This window comes from Lycium barbarum, chromosome 2 (assembly GCF_019175385.1).
Source record: "Lycium barbarum isolate Lr01 chromosome 2, ASM1917538v2, whole genome shotgun sequence".
Classification (NCBI taxonomy): Eukaryota; Viridiplantae; Streptophyta; class Magnoliopsida; order Solanales; family Solanaceae; genus Lycium; species Lycium barbarum.
The window spans coordinates 10,339,981-10,356,103 of record NC_083338.1 but is presented as its reverse complement, the minus strand read 5'-3'; the positions used below and the strand labels follow the sequence as shown (position 1 = coordinate 10,356,103).

The following is a 16,123-nucleotide window of genomic DNA, read 5'->3' as shown; positions in this document are numbered from 1 at the left end:
GCAACCTTAGAAAAGATAAATGAACTCAAACGATACTATTGCTTTCTTAGTATATGAATGCTCTTTTTTTCTCGCAAGACCTCCTCAATGAATGAAGGCCTCTTCTTTATATAATAAAGGAGTCCTAACCCTAGTACAATTATAAATAAGGAAAAGAAATCTATTGACAGCTGTTGCCGAGATTAGTGCTGAAATATCCGGCTGAGGGCGGATATTCCGGTCTTCTCCTCATGGTGGTAACCGCCTCTTCTACTTGCTTTAACTCCTCGTTACAGATCGAGCTTGAAGCCTTATCCCCGATAAGCCGGTTGTATCCTGGCTGAGCCTAACCTTGACATCGGGAAACCGAGCATGACCATATCCTCGGTTTTACCCGTATACAGATAGCTAGAGAATGAGGATTCACCTTCATATTTTCTTGTAATCTATGTTTTTGAGAATTTATGATATTGTTGCCATGATTATACGTGGCTAGTTATCTTGTTTTCAGGGTTACAAATATTCTTGATTGTCGTAGTTGAAGCTTGAATTGACATTTTATTATTATTATTATTATTATTGTCTTGATTTATTTATTTAATTTTGCTCTTATTTTCTTGATTGCTTGATTGTGAATTAAATACTATATATGGAATCTAGAAGTGAACTTGGGAAAGAAAATTCTAGATTGCATATAGGATTATATAGGGAAATTCTTGCATCCGGTCCTCAGAATTTGTGGTTGGGATAGGAATATACATACATGTCTTGCTTAATCACTATATATGAATTACAAATGTGTTCTTGTTATCTCTAATTCCATAGCAATATAACCATTAGGTTAACTTCAATAGGCAAGTAGGAACTCAGAAGATTCCTATGAACAAACTTAACCTTGTGAGTTGTGACTAATAAACCAGATACTCAAGAGTCAATCAATTTAAGTGAATACTCGACATCATTGATCATCAACTAACCCTCAAATCTTTCCTCTTACTGAATTCTCATTAAAAGTTACATATGTTTTCTAGTGGTCTTGATTCGTTGCTAATTAGTTTACAAATTCGGCAGTAGTTATAACAATAAATCAACTTTTGGAAAACCCGCTCGAATATCTAGTTCATAATAGTTTGATCTAATTGATAGCTGATAAACGTGTCCGCATGAGGAACGATACTCTACTTATCACTTTATTAGTTGTCGATCAAGTATACATGCGTATGCCTTTGGACCCAACACAAGTCTATAACTAGTTCATGTCATTGATATCCTAGATTTTCCATGAAACTAAATGACGTGAGTGAGTTTTTTTTTTCTTTCTCTTGAGCTGTAATCAGAGGCGAATCCAGGATTTTAAGAGGATGGGTTCACCACTTTAAATAAAATTAAAAAAAGTAAAAAGGAAGTGCATTTAGTTGGGTTCAATCCCACGACCTTAAGGGATTAAACCTAGCGCTTAACCAGTGCTCCACTCAGTCTAGTTTGACCATGTGTTCCTTCAGTTAATATTAGATATATTTTAAGAATTATATACATAATATACCGAGTTTTGTCGGGTGACCATGTGTCACGTGACCCATTTTTTATGCATAAATTCGCCCCTGGCTGTAATTATTCACTTGGTAATTAAGAAATTAGCTACCAGCTAAAAAAAGACATCACTGAGAATTTGTTCAGTTCAATATGTATCAGGTTTATGCTGTGTATATGTGTTATGAAGTTGTACTCATCCAAGAACCTAACACTTGCTTGATGGTAATTATATATACAGAGTCAGAAGAGTTTTTGGTGGTGACTGAAGATGATTTCTATTCTCATGCTTGTTTTTTTTTCTTCCTTATATCAGAAACCAGATGATGAGGATGCAGAAATCCGGAATCAAGAAGAAGATTTTTGCTTTCCACAAAGTTATTTCTTGAAGGAGGAATTTTAGATGACATATCGTTGGAATCAATATAAAAAGTTGTTTTCATTCTATCGCGCAGTGTACGTAGTTTTCGGATTGAGTTCCGTTCCTTATATATATATGTGGCTCCGCCACTACATGTGGTATCCTGGCTCTGCCATTACATGTCTGTATCCTGTTTTTTCTTCCTTTTCTGATTTCATAGTCATTAGGATAAATTTGTTCAATTACAATAAGTGATCCTAATATGGACGGATGGGATCAAAATCTTTCAGAAAATCCTCTTTCTTTGTCCTTCAATTAACTCATTATCTCAAGAGACTAACCTGGTTCCTGAACAAAATCAAGGATCTAACAAAAGACTAAGACTCATTCGAAAGAAAAAATGAAGTTGAATAACAGTTCTCCACCAAAAAACATGAAATAAAAGGGAAAAAGATGGAATGAAACGAAAATGTATTGATTAAATTACGAAGTGCATCATATTTTGATGGAGGCATTGCAAAATCATGCATGCGCTCTTTCTGTAAGAAAGCTGAGGGAAATGGCTGAAATTTCTCAACCATACTGCCTGTCATTTATCTCCTTGTGCTTCCATCAATTCTGTCAAAGCACAAAAGTTGATGTCAGGATAATCAGGACTAGACAAAGTTTAGGTGTTCACTGAATAAAAACGTGTTAAGTTTAGTGGGGTACGGGTATTCTGTCCTTTAAAATTGGATATGGATCAAGTCAAAGACTCACTTGGGGCGGATCTTCTGTTGTTGAAGGTGGTTCATCTGCTTTCCAATTCTCTTCAGCTGCACAAACAGTAACATTCAATATAGTTCTCAAGAATCTTTACATTATTTATTTTACATAGGTATATTTCCAGGGCTTACAGGAAATCCAAAGGGTTCTTTTTGGTTCCTTCACACAAAGATCTAGAGCTGTTTGGACATGAATAAGATTTGAAATCATATAAACAATTAGTTAACCAAAGTGACTAACTATTTCAACTTCAAACTTGAAATATAGAATTTGAAGTTTGAAAAACAGGTTTTTAAAAAATTTCAACTTTTCACGGACAAAATTCAACTTTGATTTCATGGCCACACACAACTTCAACTTTCAAATATCCTTTTTCAACTTAACTTCAAATACTACTTGTTTTTTTCAATCCTAAAACAGACATTTAGATAATTGTTACCTCCGTCATCGGGCAAATCGGAGGTCCACAGCATGAGATTGTCTTTCAACAGATGCATGATTAAGCTATTGTCTTTGGACGATTCTTCGCTTGAAGTGTCCAACTCTGCTATTGCCTCTTCAAAAGCTTGTTTAGCCAAGTGAAGAGCCCTGCCATTTGAATTGTCAATCCACATCATCAAAAGGACAAGAAAACCACAAGAAACACATTCTTCTTTTTTATAACCGAGAAATTTTTGAGGGCAAGTGACACAGTTAGAAACTCAGTGGATAATGTGTCCGTCCCTCTACCCTTCTCTACCACAAGAAATATATTCTAGAGGTATTTATTGGTCACAGATTGTACCTTTCTGGGGAATTCATAATCTCATAGTAGAACACAGAGTAGTTCAAAGCAAGACCGAGTCTGATCGGATGTGTTGAAGGCAGATCAGAGTTTGCAGTGGTCGTGGTCGTGGCCGTGGCAGCCTAAAGAATGCAAATCAAGAGAACTCTTCACGGGAACTCTCAAATGTGCGAAATTCAATGTGCATCAACTGGATCATAATAAAAAAGATTTAAGTTATATACAATAACAGCATACATATTTTTTAAGATAACTTGCCCCATAGCCCTTTAATGATTGTTCAGAAGCCTCTTTCTTTTCCTGACCAGTCTTGAACTCAGCTAGGTAACGATAATAATCTCCTTTCCTGAACCATCCACAAAAAAAGAAGTTATATACGGATGGATAATAAATGCAAAGACTACGAGAAAACAAGAATTAGCGACAGACAATTTTTGCAGCTAAATAGAAAAATACGTCGCTAATCCTATTTAGCCATTGATTATTTTTGTTAGCTACAAGAAATTTAGAGACCAAGTTCGTAACTAATTCCATTTTGTTTTTGGTAGTCAAAGGTCATTTGCCCTACATTTTGTAATAAAAAACGGTAGCCTCTCCAGTGCCAGAAGATGGAATTAGATGTTTGTCTATGATTTCAATAATATCCCGACAAATCTTGGACTACTCCTCTTCGACTTTCTGATGATATCCCTTAATCAACTTCTCGTTGTTCTCGTTCCCTTTCAACTATTCTTTCTGTTCGATGGAAGAGATAATACGCCACGAAGCCCTTCGAGCCCCAATAACATTCCTGTAACCAACATAAAGCAAATTTCTTTCCTCTACTGTCAGTCCAGCGTCGAGTTTTGCGACTTTCTTCATACTGTCAACCATATCTGAGAAATAATTAGGAAGTCATTAAACAATACAATGGCATGAAGACATTTACTATATCCCATTCCCAATAGAGCGGTGATGAAATTTACAATTGTGGTTTAAAAAAAAACAACCTACACAGGCCATAGGTGAATACGAGATCTACAGTCAGTGAGTTTATAATGAATGTGATCTTGTTATATGTACATTTCAAATATTTTTGCATATGTATAAATAGTTTGAGCCGCAAGCAGTGGATTCAATTGAACCTACAGAACCTACTAGGCATCTTACATGTTCTCCATTCCTTCAACCCCAATAAAAGAACCAATATACTAATCAGGATTTTGCTATCAAGTACTAAATGAACTAAGATCGATATGTTCTAATTGCAAATCCAAGTTGCTGATAAAACCAATCCTCATCCAGAAAAGTTTTACCAGGAAAATTGAAGAAGGCTCGAATCTTTTCAAATTATTATCAAAACACGGAGTTAATTTCTCAGAAGGTAACTCAACTATCATAATTGTAACACAATAGTCACTTAACTTTGTTTTGTAACTGGAAAGTCACTCAGCTTTATCTTTGTAACACAAAAGTCATTTAACTTTGTTTTATAACAGGAAAGTCACTTAACTTTCGTCTTTGTAAAACAAAAGTCATTCAACTCATTTTAGTCAACTTTTGCTGACGTGTCATTTTAAACAAAAAAAAAGTTAAATCCTTATTTAATAGAAATCCATCCATTTTTACCATTTAGTGATCCGCCCCACTAAACCGACCAGCTATCCAATTTTTATAACAAAACACTAAGGACTGAAATTTTACTAGTAATTTTTTTACTTGTAACGTGGTTGGATTCTCCTCCCTACTCAGGCCTTAAAATTTTGCCCCAAGTTCATCTGGTTACTATGACACTATTGCTAAGATATTTGCAAGTAGTAACAGTTCTTCAAGAAAATTTATACATTCTATTCACAAGATATTACGCAAATCAACTGAGTTTAGTTGTACCTTTGTTCTTCTTTTCATCTATGACATATTCAGAATACAATTCCCTTGAGCAAGCAGCTTGAATTTTACAAAGAATACCATAAGAAGTTGGTAGTGATTGCGGGAAACTAAATTTCACATCGATAATCAACCTTTTAATTCATTAGTTAATGCAGGGGCCAGGAAGCAGTGATTTTGTTTAAAATTACTATATTAATCCTCTGCTCTACAAAATTTACATTACTGATCAGTTCTCAAGCATCCTCATCAAGTCCTACACTAAATCCATTGGATAGCGGGTCAGGTTAGTGGGGCGGGTCACTAAATAGTAAAAATGGGTGAGTTTATGTTAAATAAGAATGTAACTTTTTAAAAATGCCACGTTAGAAAAAGTTGACTAAGATGAGTTGAATGACTTTTGTGTTAAAAAGATGAAAGTTGAGTGACTTTCCAGTTACAAAACAAAGTTAAGTGACTTTTGTGTTACAAAGATGAAAGTTGATTGACTTTCCAGTTACAAAACAAAGTTAAGTGACTTTTGTGGTACAATTGCTATAGTTGAGTGACCTTATGAGAAATCAACCCTCAAAACATGCCAAAATTGCACAAAGATTGTCACTTTGCCTACGAGTTTTACATCTTCTATAACTGGATTAGATAGCTTTGACACTCACTGTGGAAACAATATCTTCTTTCTCAAAAACAAGTACAAATTCTTCACAGAAAAGGGAAAAAAGAAATGGATTACACACTATTGGGGCGCAAGTAGAACCACAAAGAAAGGGAGAAAAAGAAAGAAAACAAACAGAAGAGGAAAAACAGTGTACATGTACATGATGTTATTCATGTAATGTTACTGTACATGAACATATATGTAAAATTACTTTTCTCAAATCTTAGTATGTACTCGTAAGTTACCAATACAAATGCACATTGATACATTCTGATGCAGGAATAGAGACCAAACGATTAGTCGGGCCACGCGGGGGCGATAACAAGGAGAGTCAATTGACACCTCTTTGCTAAAAAATTATACTTGATGAATAGATTCTTTTTTATGTATATATACTATATATTGAATTCTTTGGCTTATTCATGTATTTACTTCTTTATATTTTGAATTTTCTCAGTGAAAATTCTGCCTCCACCACGAGTTTCAGATGTAAAATACTTAAATGAAAAGAGAAAACAAAAAACAGGAGAGAGAAGATAGGGAAAGAAACGAAATTACCATCATAACGTTCAGCTAGTTCAGCGAGCTGGGCCATGTAAACATGGATTTCTCTTTCCTTTTCTTTGTACATATTCTTTTTAGCATACCTGCTTACAAAATTGATAATCAATTAACAAAAAAGTCATAAGAAAAAGAAGAAAAAAAAAGACAAATGAAATTGGCAATACAAAAAGAAAAAGGAAAGAAAATCAAGCCCATTAATTTCAATTTCATGACCCTCTGCATCATAAGCTGCAGCCTTTGTGATAAAATCATCAACACTATTTCTTGGCTTCAATAGTTGAATGCATTTAGATAACTTAAGGGGCTTGTTGGATAATTCAAAACTTTTGGAATTTGAAACAATTAATAGATTTCTGATAGGAACAGAATTAGTTAAATTTCTACTAGCAAGTGTAACGACCCGTTTGGTCATTTAGCATATTGAACTCGTTTTCGCTAAGATATCCTTTTCGTAGTTTTAAAAGATATTCTTGACTTGCGGGAATATGTGGTACGGTTATATGATTGACGGGTAAATTTTATAATTTATCTATTTACTATGTGTGAATAGTTTATTCATAGGAATTTTATTTGCACTTATATAAGATACAAGTTGGTAAATAAAATATTTGACGGTATGACTATATTTTATACAAGTGGTTAGGTGAGTAGGTAAATTGTAGAAATTATTGGGCTGAGTTATAGGGCTTAACCCACCTCTTACGACCCATATATATTAGAAGTCTAGGGTTTAAAAATAATTCATTTACTTTGGGCATGACAAATAAAGAAAAATAGAAACAGTTTGGCACAACTGGGGAAGAAAACCACTGACAGACTCCTCTTCGTGCACTAACAGTTGCACAGGCATCAGGTAGGCTCCATTTTCATATTGTTCTAATATTTACTTTATGCCCGATCATTAGGCCATAATTGTGCCTATGATGAGGGCAATGATTTGGGGGCTAATGATTGTATCTATGATGGGTAGACTTAATAATTAAGTAATGACTGTGGGTATTGATGAAGTAATGATAGTGGTTAATTATGGGAATACGTAGCTTTAATGGTAAAATGTTGACTGAAGCAAAAGGTTTTGCATGGTTCGGTTTCGGATGTCACTGTTTTCACCTTCAAATTAATTTCCGATTTTCTCTGTTGTTCATCATGTGCACGTAATTTTTTTTTTCCTTCTTTCATATTGGTCAGGTGTAAATGAATTCAAAAGGTTTTTGGTAATGTACTGGATTCATACGTAAATAGTGGTTCTAAGCTCTTGGTTTTGAAATTCTCCTAAATCCATCACGGTAAAGTTTCAATTTTGATATGTTGGGTCTATATGATTGAATAACAAGAGTATTAGGATATATGAATACCTTCAAATTCATGGTATTTGAATTGTGGAAAGTTAGGGTTTTGCCCGAAGTGAAGATTTTTGGAGTAATTAAAGGTTTCGAGTCATAGTCCTAAGAAGTGAGAATTAACGATTTGAGAGCCCATTTATGGATAGAATTGACTAATTTTATGAATATAGGACCCTTAGGTTATGGGCAAAATGATTTTTAAATAAAATTCCAATTTTGCCCTTCTAGACTCGAGGTCACTTTTCAGGGTGCTTTTTGGATTTCGAATATAAGTATAGCAATATGGGTCTCCATAGATTCGTATTCTAATGTAAAATGCGTATTTGAAAGATTTCGATCACTCAGAGGTTCTACGCAAAGGAAAGGCATTGGTTTGATCGTTTGTGGCACCCGCTCGGCATTGAGGTAGGTTACGGTCTACTTTAGTTAGACTCTGATTAGAGAATCGTATGTAGTTGTAGAAAGTGACGGGGATAGCATGATAGGCCTTCGGGCATGAAGCGGAGGTGAATTCCAATTAGGTTGGTTTTGTCAGCTGTTATGTGGGCTTGTCGCCAAATGTGTTATTTCTGTGATTATCACTTGTTTGTATTTCTGTCACATACTAGTTCACTCATCACCTGAAAAGGAATGGTAATATTGATAATTAGACAGTGGACAATAATATGACTTGTACTTGTTGATTTACGTTGGTGATATTGTTAAGACTGATATCATGCATGGCATACTTTCCATATTATTGTTGCGATGATTGGTGAGGTGAGTGATTGAGAGACTCCGAGGTCTTTGCCGGAGATGGAGAGTGATAGAGAGACTTCGAGGTCATTGCCGGAGATTGAGAGTGATTAATAGCCTCCGAGGTTTCTGCCGGAGAGCACGAGTGGTACATGGACTTCGCGGGTCCCCCATGGGTCATGGCTTTGAGGCACTGCCCTTAGCATGTGTGTACGAGAGTGGAGCGAGAGAGGTGACTATTGCATTGCATTGCATTCATCCACTCATATATTTGACTGATCATTGGTGAATTATGTTTGTCTTGGTTGATTTCATGATTCCTTATAACTTTACTTAAATATGATACGTGACCATACCTGTTTGTTCTATGTGCTACTTGTTGTTTCAACTTCTTCATGCGTTATCTAATCATTGTCGGCCTATGATGCTTACCGGTACAAGTGTTGTACTGATACTACTCTTGCTGCACTTCTGTTGAGTGCAGAGTACGATCCAGGTTCCAGTTCTACACCCCGTGGCTGATACGCGAGGGTGACATCTTTCAGTCATTCAGGGTGAGCTACTTGGTCATCCGTGGCCCCTGAAGGACCTCCTCTATTTATTTCTGTTTTTGTATTCGACAGACAATATGTAGTCTTCAGGTATTTTCAGACTTATATTCCGTACTATGTTAGCGCTCTTGTACCCTTTGACCAGATTTTGGGGTTGTCATGACATTTCTAGTTATGATAAGTATTTAAGACTTGATAATTTATTTTTATTTAATTTTCCGCTTATTCAACTTGTTATTAGTAATGTGGTTCGCCTACTCGGAGGGATAGTGTAGGTGCCACCACGACTCGCGAATTGGGTCGTGACAGCAAGTTCGTGGGCTGAAGAAAAATATGGTCTTTGTAGAGAAAACTGAATGGTATTAGACATATAAAAAGACATTACGTGCATTTAACTCGTGGTTATGTTGCCTTTCTTTAGTGTGCTTCTTTTTTCTTTCTAAATAAATATTCTGCTTTGAAGACAAAACCGTATGAGCTAGTGTTTTTTTTTGTGTGTGTGTGTGTGTTGAAAGGAGAGATGGTTGGCATCACCCCCGACAGGGACGGGAACAGCCTTCGGGCTTTGCCTGTTATCAGACAAGGCATTAGCTGCAAGTAATAAAACCTAGTGGGTCTTTTCATACCTGTTTCACATTAGCTTGAGCATACACTTACCGTCTTGCTGGACCCATCAAATACATAACGTGCATTACTCAATAACCATATATCACAACTTTAATTGAGCTCTCATTTATGAACAAACATTAAGCACAGAACAATTAAAACATAAATAAAATATTTACAATGCAAGCTCATTTCTCTAACATTCTCTCACTTAGGCTATATATTTTCCAAATGGAACAACTTTAGTTTTCTTTGAGAACAGAAACTTTTCCGAGATGAAGGGAAACATTAGTGGCTAAATTCTGAAGAAATAAGTCGAGAGACATCAATGTTAGAAAACTTTATACACTTCACACAAGATCGCAAGTAAATCATTAGACAGTGATATAAATTTAGAAGAATAGTAAAGACACTTACTTTTCATCAATTGTAAAAATCGATAGAAGGAAGTCATGATCTTCTAGGTCTTGTTACTTTCTTTATGACACTTCTCTTAATGGGGTAGAGAGGAAAAGAATCAGTAACAGATTTAAGGACCACAACCAATATATAATAGTGAGGCATCTTTTCGGAAGAGATATAACTCTTCAAATGTAACCTTTCAGAAGAGGTGCGACTCTTCAGTTATGAACCAATTAATTATAACTGAAAAGTTAAATAGGTTTCTACGCATATAAAATCCATACCTTATAACATAATATTTATGTATAGCCCATAAAAATAACACTTTATTAGATCAGAAAAATAACCGTCTTTAATTGATAGCAATTTATGTACAATTATATTAAATATGTGAGTCCACTAAATAGAGAATTTCCAACAATCAATTGACTTTCAACTCAATCTACTATAGCGATCAAGTACACGTTATTCACAGGGTCTTCTATAATCATAATATTTTCAATTACGTCACAAAATTATGATCTAGCAGTATACTAAGGAATACCACCATATTGTGATATCTTTACCCGAAAAAGATTCATATCATGCACTGTTGTCTTATCAATTCTTGATATGGTGATTGGTGAGTCATGTACACTCAGTGTGGAGCCAGAAATTAAAACGGGATTCAAGAAAATGTAAAAATGTCACTAAACTATTGCACAGTGTACTTTTTGGATTGAATCGCCTTCCTTATATGTGGCTCCGCCATTACATGTCATATTCTGGCTTTTCTTCTTTTTCTGATTTCACAGCCTTTAAAATAACTCTTTTAGAAGATCTCCATAATTAGCATTATAATCTTGATATTTTATTTTTTGCATAGGCTGTTTTTTCTTCTTCTTTTTTTTTTTTTTTTTTTTTTTTTTTTAATAGAAAAGGTCCTCCCAGATGCTAGGCATTCCCTCTCAGTTTTAGTATGTCTTGTATTCAGTGTGGCACCCTGAAATAAAAGGATTCTTTTTTATCAGACAAGAAGCTCTATTAATAAAGCTTTTTGGTAGAACCACAGAGCACATTATGCAGCTACATTATTATCATCTAACACTCAATAAAGGAGGAGGAATACTTAAATGGAATAACTTTTTAGGATCCATTTTTGTTCTTCATTAGCACAAATTTGTCCAATTACAATAAGTAATACTAATATGAAGGAATTGGATCAAAATCTTCCAGAAAATCCTCTTTCTTTGTCCTTCAATGAAAAAAAATTAAGGTACTAACAAAAGACGAAGACTCATTCGAAAAAGATCAAGTTGAATAACACTTCTCCACCAACGAACATAAATAAATGGGAAAAAAATGGAATGAAATGAAAATGTATCGATCAAATTACGAACTGCATCTTCTTCTGATGGGAGGCATTGCAAAATCATGCACACGGTATCATCTCTAAGACAGCTGAGGGAAAGGGCAGAAATTTCCCGAGCATACTGCCTGTCATGTAGCTCCTCGTGCTTCCTTTACTGCTGTCAAAGCACAAAAAGCTGATTTTAGCAAAGTGTAAACCAACTTCAAAATTGATCTCGGGGTAATTAGGACTAACAAAGTTCAGGTGTGCACTGAATAAAACGTGTCAAGTTTAGTTTCTGCTCTTTAAAATTGGCTTGGTTTAAATCAAATACTCACTTGAGGCGGATCTTCCGTTTTTTGAGTTGCTTCTGCTGCTTTTTGAGGAGGTTCTGCAGCTTTCGGTTCATCAGCTTTCGAATTCTCTTCAACTGCACGAACAGTAGTGTTCAATCTAGTTTTCAAGAATTTTCACATATCATTCATTTATTTTACATAGCTATATTTCCCGGGCTTAAGGAAAAGCAGAATCCAAAGAGTTCTCTTTGGTTCCTTTGACACACAAAATTCAGTTTTAGCATTTCAAAGACCATTATGTTATCCTCAACTAACGCTACAATGTGATGGACACTCAAACTGTTAGAGAGAGCACACTTTATTTCTTAAATTATATTCTCATACATGCCCCCTGGTGTGCATGTCTGATTCTTTTTTAATGGACCAAGCACGTGGAAATTCATTTTGATAATGAGTGGCTGTGAGATTCGATCTCAGGACCTCTTCCTGCTCTGATATCATATTGAATTGTGTGACCATATCATTTAAAAGTTTAATATGTTAGAAAGAGCACACTTTTATTTTCTTAATTGTATTTTCAACACATTTAAATAATTGTTACCTCCGTCTTCGGGCAAATCAGAGGTCCACAGTGTGAGATTGTCTCTCAACAGTTGCATGATTAAGGTACTGTCTTTGTATGATTCTTCACTCAAAGTGTCCAACTCCGCTATTGCCTCATCAAAGCCTTGTTTGGCCAAGTGACAAGCCCTGCCATTTGAAATTATCAATCTTCAACATCATCCCGAGGACAAGAAACATATTCTGCAGGTAGTAATTCATCGGTCATGAACTTTACCTTTCGGGAGAATTCATGATCTCATAGTAGAATACGGAGTAGTTCAAAGCAAGACCAAGCCTGATCGGATGTGTTGAAGGGAGATCAGAGTTTGCAGTGGCTGTAGCAGCCTGATGAAAACAAATCAATGGAAGTCTCAAAATGTGTCAAATTAATGTACATTGGATCATAATAAAAAAAATTAAGTTAGATACACAAACTGACAATATAGGGATTTTTAAAGATAACTTGCCTCGTAGCCCTTCAATGATTGTTCAGAAGCCTCTTTCTTTTCCTGATCAGTCTTGAACTCAGCAAGGTAACGATAATAATCTCCTTTCCTGAACCACACAAAAAAAGAAGTTATTTACGGATGAATTATAATACAAGGATTGTAATAAACGCAAACACTACCGAAAAACAAGAATCAGCGAAGGACAAATTTTGTAGCTAAACAACAAAAATTGTCGCTAATCCTATTTAGGGACAGATTATCAAAAAAACTTTGTTGGCTACTAGCGATATAGTGACGAAGTTCATAGCTAATTCTATTTTTATTTTATTTTCTGTAGTGCAAGGTCATTTGCCTTACATTTTGTAATAAAAGACGGTAGCTTCTCCAGTGCCAGATGATGGAATTAGATGTTTGTCTATGATTTCAAGAATATCATGGCAAATCTTGGACAACTCCTGTTCGACTTTCTGACGATATCCCTTAATCAGCTTCACGTTGTTCTCATTCCCTTTCGACTCTTCTTTCTGCTCGATGGAAGACATAATACGCCACGAAGCCCTTCGAGCTCCAATAACATTCTTGTAACCAACAGAAAGCAAGTTCCTTTCCTCCACTGTCAGTTCAGCGTCGAGTTTTGCAACTTTCTTCATGCTCTCAACCATTTCTGAGAAATAATTAGGAATATAAAGTTATCAAACAGTAGAATGGCGCAAAAGCATTTATGTCTCGCTCCCTATAGGTGATATGAACGTCACGATTATGGTTTCACAAATCCATCCTACACAGGCCAAAGGAGTATACGGATCTAGAGTCACTGAGTTTATAATGAATGTGAGCTTGTTATATGTGTACATTTTAAATCTTTGTGCATATGAAGCTGAAAGCAATAGGTTACAGTTGAACCTACAAAATCTGCCTTAGATTAGCCTTTGACCCGGAGAGGCAACTTATCTTCAACCTATAGTTCATTACTTCAACCCCAATAAAAGAATCAATCTACTAATCAAGATGTTGCTATCAAGTACACAATGAATTAATAATGTTCTAATTGCAAATCCAAGTTGATTATAAAAAACAATTCTCATACAGAAGAGTTTTACCTGGAAAAAGGCTCAAATTTAAGTTCTAATTATTATCAGAATTCCCTAAATTGCATAAACATTGGCACTTTGCCTACTCATAACATATTCTGGAACTGGATTAAAAAGCTCTGAAACTCACAATGGATCAATTTTTTATCCTTAAAAACAAGCACAAATTCTTCACAGGAAGAAAGTTCTAATTATATAATAAGATAGACAAAGGAAACACAGGTTTCGTGGTGTAGTTGGTTATCACGTTAGTCTAATACACTGAAGGTCTCCAGTTCGAGTCCGGGCGAAGTCATCACTCATCAATGAACTTTTTAGTTATTTTTTTTCTTTTCAAAAAAAAGAAAGAGCCAAAGGATAAAGGATTAGCCTGGCAGCGCTTTTAGCATGAGATTCTTAAAAATATCAGGACAGTTCAATTCACGAAGCGTTCCGCTTTATATCGATCCAGAGAAAGGTCACCCCCCAAAGGGTGTAATGTAAACCTACTCTGACGTCACACGGAGATAACTTCATCGTGACTCTAAACCTAAACTAAATGAATTTAGGCGTTTTTTTACCAAAGAAAAAAAAAGGATTAGTCAGGCATCCAAAACAATATTAGTCGGGCAGGGCTTTCAGCATGAGATTCTTAAAAAATCAGGCAATTTACTGCACGAAGAGTTCCGCGTTATATCAATCCAGGGAACGATCACATCCCAAAGGGTGTAATGTAAACTACTCTGATGTCACACAGAAATAACTTTATCGTGACGCTGTCCTTCCTCATCGGATGCTTAAATTTAAAAAAAAAAAAAGGGAACCAAACTGTCTCTTGGGCCAATTTGGGCGAGATATTTAGCTCAAATCAACCCAGCTTTTGTATGAGCTAAATTGGGCGAGCCATACATTCATCGACTAATTTTACCACCTCTAGCCACACGAGCTATGGATATGGAAATGCCTAAATGAAAAAAGAAAACACAAAAGAAAGGTAAGATAAGGAATGAAATTAACCATCATAACGTTCAGCTTGTTCGGCGAGCTTGGCCGTGTAAACATGAGTTTCTCTTTCCTTTTCCTTCGACATATTTTTTTAGGCAAATGTATTACTCTGCAACAAACAAGATAAAATGATATTGATGCTAATAAATGCCAAGAGAGATTACTATAGTTGTTCCAATCAAAATTCTTTTTTCTTCTTTGTTACACACACGCAGAAGGGAAATCAAGAACATAAAATGGATGATAAGGAGGATGACAGTTACAATATGGAGAAAGTTGTGGGAACAAGACTATATGTCTACCGTTCAATTCATTGGTACTACAATTGGTAAAGCGCCAATTGAGGCTAAAGTTTAACTAACATTTTTACATAGCATTTTTATATATATCTAGCACGTCACTTCCATGTAATTTAATGGATACTCGAACTTCTTTTAATAAATTTTTGGCCTAACATCACTACTAGAAGAAAAAGATGTTTTTCCCACCGGTATTTCAATGGGAAATTTGTTCTATAAAACATGATTTTTCCACCTCATTCCCACCGAACCAGCTCACTGGAAAAACGCATGGTGGCCGGTGGGAAACAGGTTCCCACTGAAATGCTGGGAAGCTTCATACTTTTTTAGTGTGAAAACACTATTATTTAAGTTTTTCCCACTGACATTCAGTGAAAAATAACCATTGAACGTTTTTTAGTGAAAAATCAGTGGAAAAATAGAGATTTTTTAGTAGTGCCTCCACCAAGTCAAATATTTACAACCTATCTGAAACGAACTATGAGGATATACAATGAGCAGAGGTCCTCCATAGCAAACAGAGAAGAGAAGCAAATAAACTAACAAAAAAGTTGGATCTGTCGTATCGTTTCCTAATACCAGGAAGTTGCATTTTGTCAAGTTGAAATAGTCTCTTCACCTCTTTCGACAGATGTTGAAAAGAGTAAACGAAAGGTACTATTTCCAATTATGGATGTCAATTTTGCCATAAAGTCCGCTATTTGATTTGCTTCCCTATATTAGTGTGTAACTTCCACTTCTATATGTCGTATTGCTGATGATATCTCGAACTACATAGTAATTAGTGGTAAAAACTTACTGCGGGATGTTTACACTCAATTTAGTTAAGTTAAACATAATGGACTAGCTAATTAAAGTCTATTAGGAATCCTACTTTTAACAAATAGAAAATTTAAAAAGGAACTAAAATCAATACTGTAATGTTAGAAA

The 16,123-nt window shown here is 35.3% G+C and overlaps 1 protein-coding gene, 1 long non-coding RNA gene, 2 other non-coding genes and 1 pseudogene across 6 annotated transcripts; 3 read left to right on the top strand and 2 right to left on the bottom strand.

The window, feature by feature from the left end:
* Positions 1-2,019: 2,019 nt before the first annotated feature.
* Positions 2,020-6,571, bottom strand: LOC132628335 (14-3-3 protein 7-like; annotated as a pseudogene).
* A 676-nt stretch (positions 6,572-7,247) lies between these two features.
* LOC132629310 (uncharacterized) lies at positions 7,248-9,342 on the top strand. Its single transcript, XR_009578171.1, has 3 exons — positions 7,248-7,357; positions 8,178-8,252; positions 9,067-9,342. It is a non-coding gene; the product is annotated as an uncharacterized LOC132629310 (long non-coding RNA).
* A 292-nt stretch (positions 9,343-9,634) lies between these two features.
* LOC132629662 (U6atac minor spliceosomal RNA) lies at positions 9,635-9,765 on the top strand. The gene has a single exon (XR_009578422.1). It is a non-coding gene; the product is annotated as a U6atac minor spliceosomal RNA (small nuclear RNA).
* Positions 9,766-11,141: 1,376 nt separating this feature from the next.
* On the bottom strand, positions 11,142-15,092 carry LOC132626137 (14-3-3-like protein GF14 iota). Of its 3 annotated transcripts, none has more exons than XM_060340890.1 (7): positions 14,907-15,092; positions 13,177-13,483; positions 12,838-12,925; positions 12,606-12,715; positions 12,369-12,517; positions 11,810-11,901; positions 11,142-11,646 (listed from the first exon to the last, which is right to left on the bottom strand). In XM_060340890.1, exons 1-7 carry the CDS (start codon positions 14,977-14,979, stop codon positions 11,644-11,646), a joined length of 822 nt encoding a protein of 273 aa, XP_060196873.1. In that variant the 5' UTR covers positions 14,980-15,092; the 3' UTR covers positions 11,142-11,643. The 3 variants fall into 3 exon arrangements, with proteins under 3 accessions (XP_060196873.1, XP_060196874.1, XP_060196872.1); XM_060340891.1 differs by lacking the exon at positions 14,907-15,092 and adding an exon at positions 13,920-14,013 and having other exon boundaries at positions 11,146-11,649; XM_060340889.1 differs by having other exon boundaries at positions 11,185-11,649.
* On the top strand, positions 14,132-14,205 carry TRNAI-AAU (transfer RNA isoleucine (anticodon AAU)). Its single transcript has one exon. It is a non-coding gene; the product is annotated as a tRNA-Ile (tRNA).
* Positions 15,093-16,123: the final 1,031 nt, after the last annotated feature.

Coding starts and splice junctions, on each gene's coding strand:
- LOC132626137 (XM_060340889.1), bottom strand. CDS start 14,979: ATGTCGAAGGAAAAGGAAAGAGAAACTCATGTTTACACGGCCAAGCTC. Junction 13,484..14,906: donor ACAAGCTGAACGTTATGATG/GTTAATTTCATT, acceptor ATTATTTCTCAG/AAATGGTTGAGAGCATGAAG. Junction 11,902..12,368: donor TGATTTGCCCGAAGACGGAG/GTAACAATTATT, acceptor CTGTTCGTGCAG/TTGAAGAGAATTCGAAAGCT.